The 13,107-nt window shown below is 47.2% G+C and overlaps 1 protein-coding gene across 9 annotated transcripts in view; it reads left to right on the top strand.

Annotated features, from left to right (window-relative positions):
* The window catches only part of LIMCH1 (LIM and calponin homology domains 1), a 627,082-nt gene that overhangs the window by 570,824 nt on the left and 43,151 nt on the right, over window positions 1-13,107 (top strand). For 8 of the 9 annotated variants that reach the window (XM_033946571.1, XM_033946536.1, XM_033946527.1 and 5 more), the window contains one exon: window positions 7,718-7,804. In XM_033946571.1, coding sequence (XP_033802462.1) covers window positions 7,718-7,804 — 87 coding nt within the window. The remainder of the gene's footprint in view (window positions 1-7,717; window positions 7,805-13,107) is intronic. The other variant, XM_033946545.1, reaches the window with a different exon arrangement.

Here is a 13,107-nt window from a genome sequence, read left to right as displayed (position 1 = left end):
AAGCAGTATAGAAGTCTTGGATGACATCATCTGACACATAGGCATCAGAACGAGGGAGGCCACAGGGGCCATGGCCTCCCCCAAAATTGGGAATTGGAAATATGGCTCTCCCAACTTCCCCACCTACCACCTCCCTGCCGCCGTAATTTAAAATTTTCAGGCAGTCGACAGCACAACAAAGCGAGCCTCCCACTGTTGGCCTGCCCTGGAAGTATTCTTTCTGCAGGAAGAGAAAATGCTGCAGAAAGAACACTTCCAGGGCATGCTGACAGTGGGAGGCTCACTTTGTTGTGCCACCAGCTGCCCAAAGATTTTAAATTACAGCGGCGGGAAAGTGGTAGGTGGGGGAGTCGGGAACTGGAGAGAAGTTGTGGCACAGAATCCAGCTGAGAGGATGGGGCTGGGGTTGGGAATGAGGGAAGGACAGATGCTGCACCGGGGGGGAGGGGGGGAAGGCAGGGAAGGATGGATACTACATGGGCTGGGAGGGGGTTGGGAAGGACATATGCTGCACGGGATGGGGATTAGGAAGGGGAGGGAAAGAGATGCATGGATGGGGTGGTGGGAAGAGAGAGACAGAGAGATGATTTTGGTGGGTGAGGGAAGAGAAAAAGAGAATTGTTGGACATAGGTGTATGGAATGGGACAGAAAGAAAGATGGTATACATGGGGAAAGGAAGAGAGAGGGGAAATAGTTGGAAATGTTAGTGGTGGGAGTAGGGAGGGAGAAATGTTACACTGGGAAGGAGGAGAGATGACTCAAAGAAGGGAGAGATGTCAGATTCCAGAGAAGGGTGATGGAAGGAGGGAAGAGAGAGATGTCAAACCACTGGAATGGGAAGGAGAAAGAGATGCCAGACCAGGGAATGGAAGGGAAGGAGAGAGGAGAGATGCCAGACTGCGTGAAGAAGAGAGAGAGATGACAGACTGCGGGAAATAGAGCAGAGAGATGCCAGACTACGGGAAGGAGAGGAGAGAAAGAAAAGAGAAGGAGAGATGTTAGACCACAGGAAGAGGGAGGGAATGCCAGACCATGGGAGAGAGATTCCAGGTTATGGGAAGGAGAGGAGAAAGCCAGACCATAGTAGGGGGGAGGAGGAAGGCAGATATGTCTGGCCACGGGAGAGGGGGAGAGAGGGTTGAGATGGTGCACATGGGTGTAGCAGGGAGGAGATGGTACTTCAATGGGTGTAGCAGGGAAGAGATAAGAATTGCTTATGGATAGATAGGAATAGGGGAGCAGAAAGAGGGAAGAGATGGTACACATGGATAGATGGGAAAGGAAGACATGGAAAAGTAGATAGATTTTGAGAAGAAAGCAGAAAAATGGAAGAAAGTTGAATGTTAAAAGTTAATGCTAAAAATGGATGTAGGGCAGAAAGTGAAGAAGGAGAGAAAAACAACAAATGCTCAAGGCCCAGTCCAGCCCAGCACAGGCAAGAGGGAGGATCTCCGACGCCCAGCCCAGCACAGAAGAGGCAGGATCTTTGGGCACCGGCATGTCCTGTGCGTTGGTACCGGTGCCCAATCGGGGTAAGGGATTTTGTTTCGGTGCTCGGAGGGGGATGTAGGATTGTGGGGGACGGGGGGGGTTTACGTGGTCGGGGGGATGCCGGGGGAGGGGGTATGGAGCAGCATCGATGGCCTCAAGGGGAGAGAATGGAGCAGCGCTGGTAGCCTCGGGGGGGGGGGGGAAAAGGAGGTGAAACGAATCAAAGCGAGTTTCCCTTATTTCCTATGGGAAAACTCACTTTGATATACGATAGCAGTTGGGCATTCAAATTCAAGTTTTCTATAACATTTCACCTGGCACCCCCATGGCTAAACCCATCTTTTAAGTTGTACGCCATAAAACTGACGTGCAGATATTATAGAATAGTGCCTAGGCCTGATGTACATGCAAATCCAAATTGATGATAATTAATAACAACAACAACATCAACAATTTATTATTTCTATAGCACTGCTAGGTGCACACAGCGCTATACATTGCACAAATAAGAGGCAGTCCCTGCTCAGAAGAGCTTGCAATCTAATTATGACAGACACACAGAGACAGACTTGGAGCCCGTGAAGCGACCTGAGCAAAGTAATGAGTTGCATGTGGGTCTGCTTTGAATGCCCAAATTTGAGCAACCTATATAAAATCCAGGGGTTAATGCCTATTAGGTGTAATCCTGATTTTCTACCTGGAATACAAACCAAATCCTTTCAGGTATGGGAGGATAAAGGTATCAGTTACCTGACCCAGGTGTTGACAGAGGACAGTTTCCTCTTCCTCTGGGAAAAATATCAGACACTAAAAACTGGTTTTCCTTTTCTCCTGTCGCTATATTATAGAAACATAAGAATTGCCACTGCTGGGTGAGACCGGTGGTCCATCGTGCCCAGCAGTCCACTCCTGCGGCAGCCCTTAGATCAAAAAACAGTGCCCTAATTGAATCTAGCCTTACCTGCATACATTCTGGTTCAGCAGGAACTTGTCTAACTTTGTCTTGAATCCCTGGAGGATGTATTCCCCTATAACAGCCTCCAGAAGGGTGTTCCAGATTTCTACCACTCTCTGGGTGAAGAAGAACTTCCTTACGTTTGTACGGAATCTATCCCCTTTTAACTTTAGAGAGTGCCCTCTTGTTCTCTGTACCTCAGAGAGGGTGAACAACCTGTCTTTATCTACTAAGTCTATTCCCTTCATTATCTTGAATGTTTCGATCATGTCCCCTCTGTCTCCTCTTTGTAAGGGAGAAAAGGCCCAGTTTCACTAATCTTTCACTGTAGGGCAACTCCTCCAGCCCCTTAACCATTTTAGTTGCTCTTCTCTGAACCCTTTCTCTGGACCTTCTTCGTGTACCGTGATCAGTGCTGGACGCAGTATTCCATGTAGGGGTGCACTATGGCCCGGTACAGCGGCATGATAACCTTCTCCGATCTGTTTGTGATCCCTTCTTAATCATTCCTAGCATTCTGTTTGCTCATCCACAGTAACCATGATCTCTTTCTGTTTCTGAGAGATCCCACATGCCTATCCCAGGCCATCTTGAATTCAGACACAGTCTCTGTCTCCACCACCTCGTCTGGGAGACTGTTTCTGGGCTGAATCCTGTGAGTTTATTTAATGAAATACTTGAAACTTTAAGTTCTGCAGTACGTTTGAAATCTCGTCGAAGAAAGATTCTAATATCCTGTCCTGTCATAAATATTTGCAGAGTCTGCCATAATTGATTGCACATCTCTAGGTAAATGACCTGAATTGAGAAGTGTGGGGAGCACATATATCAAATCCTGTTTTACTGGAAAAACATTAGTAATTGCAGTACAGATTTATTTTATGCTTTTATATATCGCCTTAGAAAACATACAGGTCTGTGAAAAAATGCTAATTGTCTAAAGTGTCAACAGCCAGGAGCTACCCTGGGGTACATGCTTTATCCTGTCCAGTCATATTTAATTTTGGGGTCACGCTCAGCAGACATATTTCTACTTTATGGAGCTTTTAGAATACAGATCATTTCTAGTATGTTATTTGATCAATTTGGGCCTATTTTTCAGATAGATGTTGTTAGATGCCAGTAGTCGCCTCAACTTGGGCGTCGCTAGGTGCAGTGTAGAATTTCATGTGCAACTTTAATGGTTTTTAAATTGTTTTTAAATTAGATTTAATGGTGTGGTCAATTACCATGCTAGTTAAACTAAATATGAAAAATTTCGGCTAGGTGTCACTAGGGGCTCCTTTTACTAAGGTGTGCTAGTGTTTTTATCACACGCAAAAGATTAACGCGCGCAAACCACACGCTAAACGAAAAATACTAATGCAAGCTTTATGGAGGCGTACCTTAGTAAAAGGAGCCCAAGGTGTCCCTGGTTAGAGTACCTAGCGGCGCCTATTCTAGGTGCCGTTTATAGAACTTCCCCCTTTGTGCCTACTGAAGGTTTGCCAAAGGGTGCCAGAGGTTTGTTTTTTTTTTGTTTGTTTTTTTAAAGCAAAGTCATGCTGTTGGCAAAATAAATTAATTTGTTAAATTGGTTGTCTCTGGAAATACCCTCTTTGGCATGGTAGAGTCACAGATAATTTTAGTTTTGGAAAAAATAAGAGTGAGCAATTTGGACTCCAGTAAAGAAATATCCTTCTACAGAACATAGGAACCTTTTTGGAACTCTGACCCCTGCAGCTTATTGCAGAATTGTAAATGTTGAACGATTTTCCACAAGTTTCTCATTGTTACTTGAACTTTATTTCTCCAATTTCTACTTGGAAAGAAAGGGGAGGGGAAGAGGGGGTGGGAGGGGACATGGGTCTTTTAGGATATTATTATTTTAAACAATGGTAACCCGCTTCATCTACCAATCTTAGCAGGGAACAGAAAAATATGCATAACACGACATGCAAGCAATGTACTGTCCTTGGTCATCCAACGGCCCCACCGCTTCCCTCGCGGGTCGTTTCCCCTTAATATATCGAAAGAACGGCTTGAAGTTTTTCGCCTCCTTGGCTATTTTTTCCTCGTAGTCTCTTTTGGCCCCTTTTTTCCACCTTATCGCAACTGCATTGATGTTGTTTGTGCTTATTCCAGTTTTCATCCGTTTTTGACCTTTTCCATTCCTTAAACAAAGTTTTCTTGTCTCTGATCGCTTCCTTCACCTCTACAGTGAGCCATGCTGGTTCTTTGTTCTTTTTCCTCTTGGATCCTTTGTTTTATACGCGGTATATATAGATTTTGTGCCTCGGTGACTGTGTCCTTAAAAAGGGACCAAGCTTGCTATAGCGTTTTTACACTGCTTATCCTCTTCTTAATCTTCTTCCCCACCATGAGTTTCATCCCTTTAATTCCCTTTTTGGAAGTTAAGCACCGTGGCCGTCATTTTGGACCAATGTTTCTCACCTGCATCTAGGTCGAAGCGGATCATATTGTGATCGCTGCTTCCCAGCGTCCCTTCCACTTCTACAAGTTGTGCCAGTCCTCGTAGTCCATTTAGAATTAAGTCCAGAATTGCATTTCCTCCCGTATTTTCCTTGAGTTGTTCCAGGAAGCAATCGCCTACAGTATCCAGGAACTTGGTCTCCCTAACGCAGCCGGAGGTGCCTAGGTTCCAGTCTATCCCCGGATAGTTGAAGTCACCCATGATAACTACGTTGCCTCCCTTGCAGTTGCGCTTAATCTCATCTGTCATTTCCCCATCAATTTCTTCGGACTGCCCTGGGGGTCGGTAGTAGATGCCAATCTTCGTTTTCAGTACATTTGTTTCTGGAATTTTGATCCATAGAGACTCTAACTTATCCATCAGTTGTGGTGTGTTCTCTCTAGTAGATTCAGTTCCCTCTTTGACACAGAGCCACTCTGTCTCTGTGGTATAGTTTGTATCCTGGTAGCACAGTGTCCCAGATGTTTTCCTCAGTCCACCATGTTTCTATGATGCCGATGATGTCAACGTTATCTTTTTGTGCCATAGCTTCTAATTCACCCATCTTATTCCTTAGGCTCCTTTCGTTCGTGTACATACACTTGAGTTTACGACCCGTTCCTTTCTTGCATTTCCTTCCCTCTTGTGTCCTTTTAATCTGACTTGCTTGTGATCCGGTAGGCCTTCCCCTATATCTTCCTGCACGGTATCTTCTGGTGAATCTTCCCCTCTATCTTCCTGCACGGTATCCTCTGGGTATACCGGTTCCCGAACCATCGACTCTCTCTCTCGGTCAACTGTCGGCTTTCCCCTTCTTCCTAGTTTAAAAACTTCTCAACTTCTCTCTTAAATGCACAGAAGGTATCCAAAGTAGCCAGATAACCACTGCAGACACAAAGTACAGGTCTCCACATACTCCCCCAGTGATCACCGACACCCCTCCTGCCATAAAAATCGGAATAAAAATGTACATACCTGCCTCCAGAACATCAGCACCTGGCAAAGGAAAGCCTAGTAGAGCTGCACAGAGTGGCTTAAGTAGTCTGGGGGGGGGGGGGGGGCTAGTGAACCATATAGAGGAAGACCCAGGCCAATAAGCCACTCTAACCACTGCATTCATGGTGAAACATGTGCACCTACCAAAACCCTATTGTACTGCCATATAGATGGCACCTGCAGCCATAAGGGCTATTGGGGTGGTAGACAGGTGGGTATAGTAGATTTGGGGAGGCTCACCATGACCTATAAGGGAGTTGTGAGATGTTTATGTGGCACCCTTTTTGTGAAGTTTGCTGCAGTGCCCTGTGAGGTGCCCCACTACTCTGTTGCCATGTCTGGGTGTCCAGTCCATCACTTTGTTGACCCCTCCCACGTCCAAAAGGTCTTGTTCTAGGAGTTTTTGACTTGGACAAATTTTTGGATGAGAATGGGGTATAAAGATAGACGACTTAGTGGTCTGGACGATTAAACGGCTGGACGTACAAGTAGACGATTCTTGAAAAAAAATATTTTGGACTTATTTTTCAAGAATGGACTTTAGACATGTCCAACTTTGGGCGACTAGCGACTTAGGCCCAAAATGGACATAGACATATTTTTTCATTATGCTTCTCCGTTTATCAAATATTTCATTGTAATATTATTGATAAAGCCATTTGGAGAAACTCAATCAGTTTCTTCTCCCAGTGCAAGACTCGCTTTGCTCCATGTGCATGTATCTTGCCGTATTTTATGAACCCCTAGGGTAGAGCACTTAAGCTAGCTGACCAAAGTTCCCTCTCCCCCCTCCCTACCTAAGAGACATTCAGTCTAAAGAGAATTAAAGCTTTAAAGTCAAGGGTATTTCCAGATAGTGTTTTAAAATAGTTTTTCCCATAATAAATTCTTATTAACAGATTCATACACTCATGTGTTTTTGCTTTAATGACATTTAAGCCTGTTTCAGTTCTTTCAGTATTTATTTATTTCATTACTTCCAGGGATCAATAAGGTTAGCTGGGTGCTGTTCACATCAAAACATATTTGTAGAAGTAGAGATGATACATCAGATACTACAGTCCTAGGGCTCCTTTTACTAAGCTGCGTTAAGGCATTAACAGCGCGTGCTAGATGCCAACGCCAGCATTGAGCTGGCCTTAGTTCTAGCCACTTAGCGCGGGTTTAGCGCGCGCTAAAATGCTGCGTGCACTAAAAACGCTACCGCAGCTTAGTAAAAGGAGCCCCTAGTTTATTCAGATTCTGCAGGTTGTTTTCTTAGCTTTCATCTATTCTAGGGATCTTCTCTTATTACGTTTCAATTAATTCAGCCTTTGTCACCATCTGACTAAAAGGGTTAGTTAAAGTATATACCCAGGGCAAACAGGACTCCAGTTTCCAGGCATTCTAATGATAAAGATTTCTTTTTTTTTTTTTTTTTTTAATTCTTTATTCATTTTCACTTCAATTAACAAGTATACAATATGATATCTTATACTATACAAAATCACTTGTACATTCTTAAGTATAAATCTTAAATACTTTAAATTACCCCCCATCCCATCCTCCCAGCCCTCCCTATATCAATAAAATTCATTCATATATGTATTATATCCCTTCTTATTATAAAATTTCAAGTATTTAAAGGTGTCTAATCATTTGAATATTCAATCAATGGCCCCCATATATTTCTAAACCTATCATAATTCCCATTCTGTAAAGCAAGAACTCTTTCCATCTTATACATATAACATACTGATTTCTATAATCGTTGTCATCCATTAATCTGTTGTAGGCTATTTGTGAGCATGTCACTTACTTTCCTTACTATTTTTCATTTCAGAACAGCGTCTCCAGAGAGTATCAGAGCGGGGCTAGCATCCCCATCTTCTCCTTCACAGCTATGCCAGTCACCCAACAGGTACCAAAGGTCAATAAGAAGTTTTACAGATTGGGACTCATGTTTTTTTTTAACCTTTCTGGAGAATTTTCCTATATTTTGAAAGGGCTTTTATGTTGCCAACACTGGAAGCTGCAGCCCTCTATCCTTCTAGACGACCACAAACCCAGGTAGCGAGCACAAAGGGTTCCCAACTCTACTGCCAGTTTTAGCCTTGTGTCTACAAGATAAACTCTAGGAGCTGAAAAGATAATTGAAATTTTGAACTTGGTTGGTCTTTGACCACCTTGCAGAGATTGCCAATAAGAGGATAATTCTAGAAAGGGGCATCTAGATTTAAGCAGCGAGTATGCATTTGAATGCAGCTATTCTAATGGACATATACGTCCAGGCAGAGAGACCATCAAATCATACCAGGCACTGTGCACATACCAATAGTATCAATCAAAGATCTAATGCTGGATACATACGTATTATTAATTTATTTTTGTTTATATATATATATATATATGTGTGTGTGTGTGTGTATATATATATATATATATATATATTTATCCCAGGACAAGCAGGCAGGTATTCTCACTAGTGGGTGATGTCATCCGACAGAGCCCCGATACGGACATCTTGAAAGCATGTCTTGCTTGAAGAAACTTAGAAGTTTCGAGATGCCCGCACCGCGCATGCGCCAGTGCCTTCCCGCCCGATGTACCGGGCGTGTCTCCTCAGTTCTTTTCTTTCCGCGGAGCTGAGAAGTTATCTTCAATCTGCGCTGACTGAATTTCAGTTTTTCTTTGCCTTCTTTGACCCGCGTTTTGGTTTATTTCTTTGAATTCACTTTAACTTTACTTTATTTAAAAAAAAAAAAAAAAAGTTCAAAATTATTTCTTCCGGCGGTTCGGCCGGCCCGGCCTCGTGGCTGCGGCCTACCTCTTTCGACATTGCAGCGTCGATTTTCCGGCCTATGTCACGGCCAATCACCGGTTTTAAAAAGTGCAGCAAGTGCCAGCGTGCGATTTCGTTGACGGACCCGCATCGACGCTGCCTTCAGTGTCTTGGTCCGGACCACGTTCCGAAATCGTGCAGGCCTTGTTCCACGCTCACTGCGCGCTCGTTTAAGCGGCGTTGCTTACTTTGGGAGTCGATGTTCAAGATGGAGACTGCCAAGGATCTGTCTGCTTCTACATCTGCTGAGGTTTCACCGATTCGCTCGAAACCTGCATCGACGACTCCCGCATCCGGCATCGTGAAGCCAGCATCGTTTACACCAGCTGCGGCTTCCAGTTCCGCTGCGGCGCCTGCCTCTGTCTCTTCGGTTCAGGTACCGCCTTCCACTGTCCCTCCCGTGGTCATCAAGGTGCCCAAGGCTACTAAGCAGAAGCACTTGGCCGCGAAGGAGCGCGAAGACCGTGCAGGAGGACCCCCTTTCGGTGCGGATCCCTCCATATCGGCTTCGCTTTGATCCCTGCTGGAAGCTCAGTTTGTCGAGCTTATGCACACTATGGGACCCCGGCTTATCGCCAACATTCAGGGTGAAGTCCGAGCACCGGTCCCTGAGGGCGGTCCGCCCCCTCCCCCTCCCCCTCGCCGTTCGATCTCGCTGCTCGACGAGGGGGATCGGCGGAGGGCGGCGGATGCCTCCAGGAGGGCTTCCCTTCCTGATATGCCACCTTTAGAGCCCATTACTCCTCCAAGGCAACAGGGCGCTGGGACGGTCCCTGATATTCGGAGTCCTGGGCATACTGCATCGCAGGAAGAGTTCTTCCGCACTCCATACCAGACTTGGGTGGTGCTGCGTGAGTCCGCGTCCTTGCCACCTCTGCGATCCACCGCTTCGAGCCCCATCCATTCCTTAGAGGCTTCGGGGGATCGTGCGATGCACAGAAGTTCTCGCTCCCCATCCCGGCACCGGGAGGGGCATCGTTCTCGTCATTCATCTCGACACTCCTCACGTCATTCGGAAGTGTCCCCACAGAAAAAGATGCAACGTTTGGGATACTCATCGTCCGATGTTTCCCAACCGGAGGGACCAGAGTATGAGGAACCATCTACCTCTTATTCTCCATGCCGGTCTCAGCTCTCCCTAGACCCGGAGGCTTCCACTTCGTCTAGTCCGTCTCGGCGGCCGGCCTTGGCGGACCAATTGTCTTTCTCATCTTTTCTCCGACAGATGGCGGATGACTTAGATGTGACTTTGGATACTGGATCTAAATATTCTAAAGAGTATTTGGATACGATGCATTTGCCTCACCCTCCGGCGGAGACTCTTCGGCTTCCTTTGCATAAATTGCTGGACCAGACTTTCATGCGCTGTTTTGAGACACCGTATTCTATCCCTGCGGTTCCCAGCAAGCTGGATGCTCGATACCGCATCGTTCACCACAAGGGGTTTGAGGGAGCTCAACTTTCTCATCAGTCTCTGCTGGTCGAGTCTTCTCTCAAGCGTTCTCACCCTTCCCAGGTCTACGCTTCTGTGCCTCCGGGCAGGGAGGGGAGAACGATGGACAAGTTTGGTAGACGAGTTTACCAAAATTCGATGATGGCGACTCGAGTGCTCAATTACAATTTCTTCTTCTCTTCTTATTTGAATTTCTTCTTGCCGGTCCTCCGCAAGTTCGTCCCTTTCATCGATGCTGAAGCTCGTTTCCAGTTTGAGGAGGTGGTGGCAACCCTGTCCCAGTTGCGGCTGCAGCTGATGCAATCCTCCTACGATGCCTTCGAGCTCTCGGCACGTGCTGCGGCCTGCTCAGTCGCCATGCGTCGCCTGGCCTGGCTTCGCACTATTGATATGGATCCGAACCTCCAAGACAGATTGGCTAATGTGCCTTGTGCGGGAGCGGATCTATTCGATGAGTCTGTCGAGACTGTCACTAAAAAGCTTTCGGACCACGAGAAGTCTTTTCAATCCATTCTGCGTCCTAAGCCTAAACCTCAACAGTCTCGTCCATCTAGACCGCCTCAAATCTACCAGAGGCGTTATCAACCAAGACAGGCTCCCCTAGCGAGACAGCCTGCGAAGAGGCAGCCTCCACAGAAGTCTCAGCAGAAGCCTCAGATGCCGGCTGCACCCAAGGCCACTCAGCCCTTTTGACTCTCTTCCAGGGAGCATAACCGACGTTCTATCTTCCCTTGTTTTTCCCATCGGGGGTCGACTCCACCATTTTTATCATCAATGGGAGTCGATCACCTCGGACCTTTGGGTCCTTACCATCGTAAGAGAGGGATACTCTCTTCATTTTCAACGGGTCCCCCCGGACCACCCTCCAAGAGAGTATCCTTCCAACTCGATGCAGACCGCTCTTCTTCTACAGGAGGCGCAGGCTCTGCTTCGGCTTCGAGCCGTCGAGCCGGTGCCAGTAGATCAGCAAAACCGGGGGTTCTACTCCCGGTATTTCTTGGTTCCGAAGAAGACGGGCGATCTGCGTCCCATTTTGGACCTTCGAGTCCTCAACAAGTTTTTGGTCAAGGAGCGGTTCCGCATGCTGACCCTTGCCTCTCTCTACCCCCTACTCGAGCAGAACGATTGGTTATGCTCTCTGGACCTCAAGGAGGCCTACACTCACATCCCGATTCATCCGGCCTCCCGCAAGTTTCTCAGATTTCGGGTGGGACATCTACATCTGCAGTATCGAGTGCTTCCATTTGGCCTTTCCTCTTCGCCCAGAGTCTTCACGAAGTGTCTGGTGGTGGTGGCCGCTGCACTCCGGAACATGGGTCTTCAGGTGTTTCCATACCTCGACGACTGGCTCATCAAGGCCCCGTCGGCCCCAGAGGTCATTTCGGCGACCTTGACCACGATTTGTTTTCTGCAGAGCTTGGGCTTCGAGATCAACTTTCCCAAGTCACATCTTCAGCCCACCCAGACTCTCCCCTTCATCGGGGCGGTCCTGGATACCATCCAACTTCGAGCGTTCCTCCCTCTTCAGCGCATGGATGCTCTTCTTCTACTCTGCCAGTCGGTGTCTTCTCGCCCGTCCATCTCAGCGAGACACATGATGGTCCTCTTGGGTCACATGGCATCCACAGTTCATGTGACGCCTTTTGCCAGACTACATCTCAGAATTCCTCAATGGACCTTGGCATCTCAGTGGACTCAGGTCTCCGACCCATTGTCCCGACACATTGTAGTCACTCCTGCTCTACGGCAGTCTCTTCTTTGGTGGATGACCTCTTCGAATCTATCCAGAGGTTTGCTGTTTCACTCTCCTCCCCACCAGAAGGTTCTCACGACCGATTCATCGAACTATGCATGGGGAGCTCATCTGGATGGTCTTCGCACTCAGGGGTTCTGGACCAGTGCGGAGCGACTCCATCAAATCAATCTTCTGGAGCTCAGAGCCATCTTCAATGCTCTTCAGGCTTTTCAACATCTCCTTCACGACATGGTGGTCCTAATTCGCACCGACAATCAGGTCGCCATGTATTATGTAAACAAGCAGGGAGGCACGGGCTCGGCCTCCCTTTGCCAGGAAGCTCTTCGGGTCTGGGATTGGGCGGTCCGCCACAACACCTTCCTCAGGGCTGTCTACATTCAGGGGAAGGACAATGTCTTGGCAGACAAATTGAGCCGTCTTCTCCAACCTCACGAATGGACGCTCAATTCCAAACCCCTTCATCAGATATTTGCACAATGGGGGACACCTCAGATAGACCTCTTTGCAGCCCCCCACAACTTCAAGCTGCCTCAGTTTTGCTCCAGGATCTACACTCCTCTCCGCCTCGAGGCAGACGCCTTTCTACTGGAGTGGGGGAATCGCTTCCTTTATGCGTTTCCTCCCTTTCCTCTCATTCAGAAGACTCTGGTCAAGTTAAGATCAGACCGTGCCACCATGATCCTGATTGCTCCTCGGTGGCCCAGACAACCTTGGTTCTCCCTTCTACTTCAACTCAGCAGCAGGGAACCAATACTTCTTCCAGTGTTTCCTTCACTGCTTACTCAACATCAAGGTTCACTGCTTCATCCCAACCTGCAGTCTCTCCACCTGACAGCTTGGTTCCTTTCAACATAACCCCTCACCAGTTCTCTCAGGCTGTGAGGGAGGTCTTGGAGGCTTCCAGGAAGCCTGCTACTCGACAATGCTATTCCCAAAAATGGACGAGATTCTCGACCTGGTGTATTTCCAATGCTACAGAACCTCAGAAAGCTTCTCTATCGTCTGTATTGGACTATCTTCTACACCTGTCCCAGTCTGGTCTCAAGTCTACTTCTATACGAGTCCACCTGAGTGCTATTGCGGCTTTCCATCAGCCTCTACAGGGGAAACCTTTGTCTGCTCATCCTGTGGTTTCCAAATTTATGAAAGGACTTTTTCATGTCAATCCTCCTATCAAACCTC

Source organism: Geotrypetes seraphini, chromosome 1 (genome assembly GCF_902459505.1).
Source record: "Geotrypetes seraphini chromosome 1, aGeoSer1.1, whole genome shotgun sequence".
Lineage (NCBI taxonomy): Eukaryota > Metazoa > Chordata > Amphibia > Gymnophiona > Dermophiidae > Geotrypetes > Geotrypetes seraphini.
This window is presented reverse-complemented; position numbering and strand designations above follow the sequence as displayed.